Source organism: Glandiceps talaboti, chromosome 8 (genome assembly GCF_964340395.1).
Source record: "Glandiceps talaboti chromosome 8, keGlaTala1.1, whole genome shotgun sequence".
Classification (NCBI taxonomy): domain Eukaryota; kingdom Metazoa; phylum Hemichordata; class Enteropneusta; family Spengelidae; genus Glandiceps; species Glandiceps talaboti.
In genome coordinates, this window is record NC_135556.1 from 9,700,354 (window position 1) to 9,706,353 (window position 6,000).

At 35.9% G+C, this 6,000-nt stretch overlaps 1 protein-coding gene across 1 annotated transcript in view; it reads left to right on the plus strand.

The window, feature by feature from the left end:
- LOC144438934 (cytoplasmic FMR1-interacting protein 2-like) overlaps nucleotides 1-1,781 on the plus strand; it is a 64,027-nt gene extending 62,246 nt beyond the window's left edge. The window contains exon 27 of the mRNA XM_078128161.1: nucleotides 612-1,781. Within this exon, the coding sequence (XP_077984287.1) occupies nucleotides 612-779 (168 nt within the window). The 3' untranslated portion in view covers nucleotides 780-1,781. The remainder of the gene's footprint in view (nucleotides 1-611) is intronic.
- Nucleotides 1,782-6,000: the final 4,219 nt, after the last annotated feature.

The window sequence follows — 6,000 nt, forward strand, 5'->3', positions numbered from 1 at the left end:
TGGTGGTCAAGTGCTCGAAGTGGCTGACCAAGTATATGCAAGCTGCTTGTTCAAGCCAAGCCACTGTCATTTGTTTCTGAGTTGCTTGTCCTTGGGTTAGATTTCAACCCCAATTTGTGCTATAGTCAACCAAGCTGTACATGTATATTAAAATTTGGACCTGGTAGGATAGAGGATATTATGTGAAGGATTTAGTCCTGTTTGCTCATAGAGGCTGCAATGATTGTATGATCCCCAGTGAGTTGAGGTGTAAGGTTTAAAGGGTCATCCCCAGGGAGTTTAGGAAGTACACATCACCATTAAAGGGGGCACTGCTGAAGGTAATAAGTACTTAGGAGTCATGAATATTCAGTGTTCATCTAACCCATATTAATTCTGCTAAGACCCATGAGGCAATGATGTACTACTCAAAGAACAATAGTTTCAATTTTGTATTTCTTGGCAACTGAACAAAATTTATGTGTCAGAATCCAAAGTTTATGGAAATACCTCGTTTATTTCCTGAAGTGGCATATTTCCCTTTAACAGTTGATAGCACAAACTCCATGACTCAAGCTATTATTTCTGTCATCGCAGTGTTCTTAAAGTCTTGTTGTGTTGTTTTCTTTCAGCCCCTCAGGAGATTTGTTGACAGAGTGAGGAAATTCCAGATCTTAAACCAGCAGATATTTTCTATTCTCAATAAATTCCTGAAGTCCAGCGATTCAGACAACCTGCCAGTAGAACAGGTGCGATGTTACCAACCACCAATACACCAGTCTATGGCCAATAATATATGAGACGAAAGCCAAGTTAAGATACCGCCCCGCCCCTGTCCAACTACCCAAAAATGAATATCATATACAACACTGCATAAATAACGCAGTTTATAGTTAGTAGTGTACATAGAAAGTTATCTGGTCCAACAGGCCAGGAAAAGCTGTAACAAATTTGCATATTGTATTCACTGGATATTACTTGAAGTTTTGGGGACAGCCAGCCCCTGTACTTGTTTGAAATGAATGAACAGCAGCAGTTTCAGTGAAGCTATGATACGATACCTGATTTGTACAAATGTTTGCAGTAAGTTAAGAGGGGATCACGTTTTGTGACAGTGGAGTGATGTTGTTTTGTGTGAAACTGATCATAGTTATAGTGTTCTTGTGACATGTACCATAGATATGTGTAATCGCAAAATGTGTGTAGATAGATAGACTCCATACAATCATGAATTCAAATTGAGTTGAAGTGACTTTTACATGGCATTTCACTGGTACCAGTCACAAAATCTGATCAGCAATTTTTGTCGTTAAGAACTTTACAGCTGAGTTTTGTTGACTGTGTTAGGTTATATCTGGTAAGGTGGGCGCAGACCGTAGACATCCATACACTGTCATGGTACACAGGGTCATATCGATATCATGTACAGATATTAAGAGGGGCATTCACTGTTCAAGGTATCATCATGTACAAGTGGAGATGTCAGTGTGGACGAAGGGGTATCCGATTTCAGAGTCTCGTTTGGTAATAACATGGAAAGGGTATATACTGTTCAAGGTCTTATCACATACCACAGGGAGCAGCGAGCATGTAACTGATTGATCGATCGATCGATCGATCGGTTGATGTATTGATTGATTGATTGATTATTTGGTTGAATGATTGATTGATCAATTTTTGTGGTGCAATATAACTTACTTTATGTGTGATATTGATCAATTGACTCATTGAGTTTTAAAACTATTTCTTTTTCTTTCCCTGGTTACTTTGCTCTCAGCTGTTGATCTCAGACCACTAAAAGTCTGAGGCTGTATGTAATTCTCTCCTTGCTTTATTGACTAAATAAAGACGCCTTGTCCATTCTTCTAATCTTATCTTAATTAAAACACCCCTTATCTTAAAACTGGCAGGAGATCACTTACATTAACAGTTTGCTTTATCTCTCATCTGCTGGGAGATTATCACACTGGACAAACACTCGATCATGCATAAACTAGTAAGGAAGAGAATCCTTACTAGTTTATGCATGATCGAGTGTTTGTCCAGTGTGATAATCTCCCAGCAGATGAGAGATAAAGCAAACTGTTAATGTAAGTGATCTCCTGCCAGTTTTAAGATAAGGGGTGTTTTAATTAAGATAAGATTAGAAGAATGGACAAGGCGTCTTTATTTAGTCAATAAAGCAAGGAGAGAATTACATACAGCCTCAGACTTTTAGTGGTCTGAGATCAACAGCTGAGAGCAAAGTAACCAGGGAAAGAAAAAGAAATAGTTTTAAAACTCAATGAGTCAATTGATCAATATCACACATAACGTAAGTTATACTGCACCACAAAAATTGATCAATCAATCATTCAACCAAATAATAAATCAATCAATCAATACATCAACCGATCGATCGATCGATCAATCAGTTACATGCTCGCTGCTCCCTGTGCACATACATAGATACTGGAAGGATATTCCTTGCCCAGGGCCTTATCATGCAGTGGTATCCATTGTCCAGGGCCTTATCACAAGCAAACATTTGAAGAGTATTCATTATTGAGGGCCTCAGCATACACAAATATTGGAATATTCATTGTTCAGGGCCTATTCAAGGAATAGAATTCATTGTTGAGGACCTTATCAAGGAATATTATTCATTGTTCAGGGCCTTAGTGTGCACAAATATTGGAAGTATCCATTATTCAGGGACTAATCAAGGAATAGTATTCATTGTTCAGGGCCTTATCAAGGAATAGTATTCATTGTTCAGGGCCTAATCAAGGAATAATATTCATTGTTCAGGGCCTTATCAAAGAATAGTATTCATTGTTCAGGGCCTTAGTGCACACAACTATTGGAAGGGTATGTGTTCAGGGCCTTATCACATGCAGCTGCAATCATGTGTGTTATATGAATTTTCTGTGGTAGTATGATGTAATAGTGACATCATAATTATGTGAAATAACCTAAAAGTAATCCTTTTTTTGGTTGTGATCTTTGTATAATGTAATAATTAAAATAGTCTTTTATGAGTATGTTTAACACTTCAGATTTCAGAAAAAGGGTAAGAATTTCAAACATTACCAACAATTTTATTATGAGGGCTGCTTGAAACCCTGCGCTACTGGTGTCGCCATAACTTCTTGTCATATTAATTATGATTGTAGTAAATATGTCAGTTTTGTTAAATGTAAGATATTACCCACAATATATATACACAGGTTTAGTATGTGTATTGGTTTCTATGACATCAGTAACTCAGTGAGGCAGCAAAGTTTAAAGCTCAAGCCAGGATTAACTGTTGGCGTCAGTAAGCATATGCATGTGGGCAATTTTTAGATTCTCTCAGTTGCTAGAAATGTCACCCATTGGCAATTTCTAGGCTGTGTTGGGTGCATTCATGTCAACAATAACACCAAATACTACTATATGCTATCGCATTGACTCATACTATTATGTTGAGAAAAAGTGTAATAATATATCAAACTCTTTTGATATAAACGACTAGGTCTCAGTAAAGTTAACATACTGTTTCAGATATTTTTCCCCAAAACGTTCAGACAGAAACAGTACGCTGCCATGCTGAAAACCAAATAATTTTTTTTTGCAATATCAGGTTTAGCATTGTCAAGTAAATGTTTTCCAAGTAATTTTAGTATAAAATGTATAACATAGCAGGGTCCCATTGATGTAAATGTATTTTTTGTTTACCTGTACATATATTTAGTTAGCAGATACGTAGTTTTATAAACCTTCAAAGCTTCCTTGTACCAGTATAGGTTTTCTGTCAAGTTTCAGGAAGTCAGTTTGACTGTGATAAACAAGGAAAGTGTCAACCAAACCTGCTAGTTTCTGTTAATCTAAAACAACATTTCATTTGTTGTCCACTCATTGACATTTGTATAACTGAAGTATCTAAGTGGATGCAACTTTGATAGTAGTGGTGCATGATTCAACACTATTCACCAACTCAAAATTTGTAGCTCCAGTTCTCACTGCCTGGATAGTATTTTACCACCAAGGCACTTCGTAAAAACAAGTCATTTGATTTCATGATCGACACTGTAACTTCCACTCCACGCACTACACATGCACTACTACAGGTGTACATGAGAATAAGTCAATCTCCTTGTTCTATTTTGACTCTCTCTTTATTAAGTGTGAGGTAAAATTCTATTACAGGTACCAAGAATTGAATGTCAAAACTCATTGGTTGCAAAGTGTGAACAACGTAATAATACTGAGTAAGAAAATTTCACAACTGCACTTGACTTGGTTCACAGGTCATCTAGAATTGTATCTGCCATGAAAGCCGGTACATATTGCTTGAGTTTTCATTGCATTAAAATGTCAGTGAAAAACAAAGAATAATGTTGCAAAGCTTTGTTTATTTTACCCCATCAGTTTGGTGCTAACTTATTAAGTAATACATGATTTGTTTCTCTGCATCATTTTTTTTTTCAATTTTATTAACTCTGGAGATAATGAATTATTAAAACACTTATGTTTGTATGATGCATATTTGTAAAGTTTTCTCTCTTTTTTTTCTGTATGCATTCTTAATTGGCAGAGTACATTGTAAGTTATGCCAGATTTGATAAGGTTTTTAAATCAGTTTGTTCACTGCCAGTACACATCCATTTAAACAAAAAAAAGTCTAATTGTAAGTAATCCCAAATATTGTTGTGGTGATTAAGATGGATACAATTAAGTTTTAAGGTGTCGTTTGTAAGATTTTTGGCTGTCTTTGAAATGTTATGGCTTTTTTCAAATGCTTGATAACTCTCAATGTATTGTTACAGAAATGGGTAAGCATCTGAAAGTGTTCTATAATGTTATATACTTGACTATTAATTGTCCTATTCAGCATTTTTTCCCCAATCTCGGCTGTGTTTATAGTCAAGTGTTTGAAACCTGTAGGCTGTTAACAATAAAGTCGTTCAGATCAGTGTAACAAGTCTAGAGTCTGATCAAAATTCCAGTGTGTCAGATCTTGCTCAGAACTCAGGTTCTTGGGTCTGATTAATCCTGTGTCTCAGATCTGATGGAAATCCAGTGTCTCAGATCTGATGGAAATCCATTGTCTCAGATCTGATTAATTCAGTGTTTCAGCTCTGAGTAATCCAGTGTTCAAGATTTGAGTAATCCAGACTGAGTATCTCCGATCTGATGAAAGTCCAGGGTTCAGATCTGATTAATCCAGTATCTCAGATCTGATCAAAATTCAGTCTCAAATCTTGTTCAGAACTCAGGTTCTCAGATCTGATCAAAATCCAGTGTCTCAGATCTGGTCAGAATACAATCTCTCAGATCTGACCAGAATACAGTGTCTTAGTTTTGATCAGAATACAGTGTCAGATCTGATCAGAATACAGTGTGTTAGATACAACAAAAATCTAATGTCTCAGATCTGATCACCAATATCTGACAAATTTCACAATAATCAGTTCTACTACAATGCAATTTGGCATTATCTGTACTTCCCTCAGGAATTAACACACTTATCCATTGTTAGCTCTTCATGCTATCTATGAGCCATAATGTTGTGAAAAGAATAACAATTTATAGACCTGTTACCAATGACAACATAGACGGCATACTGTACCTAGGCAGTATCCATGGCAATATACCGACAATCACAATTTTGTATGATCAAAGTTTTTTTTGCCAACTTCCTGAATTATTTAAACTATATATTTTATCATGTTTGCGTTAAGTTCAAATTTAAAGCAACTGAGTGCAAAGAATATGAAAATTTGTGATTGTTATTCTTGAAATAATTTGATTTGATGTGAATTGACCAATCATCCTTTAGAGTTAACATCTAATTTGCATGTTAGTGAAGAACAGAAATAGGGAGAGAATATCGGGAGTTAAAATACCCCTTGATGTCATCATGTACATGTGTGCTAGAAACCAGAAACTAAGTGTCGTCACTTCTGAGGACGAACCCTGCTCATTCCTTGTATTATTATGTTATTGCTTCACATTTAAAAGCATGTGTTACTGTTTTTTGTATACTTGACTATTCTT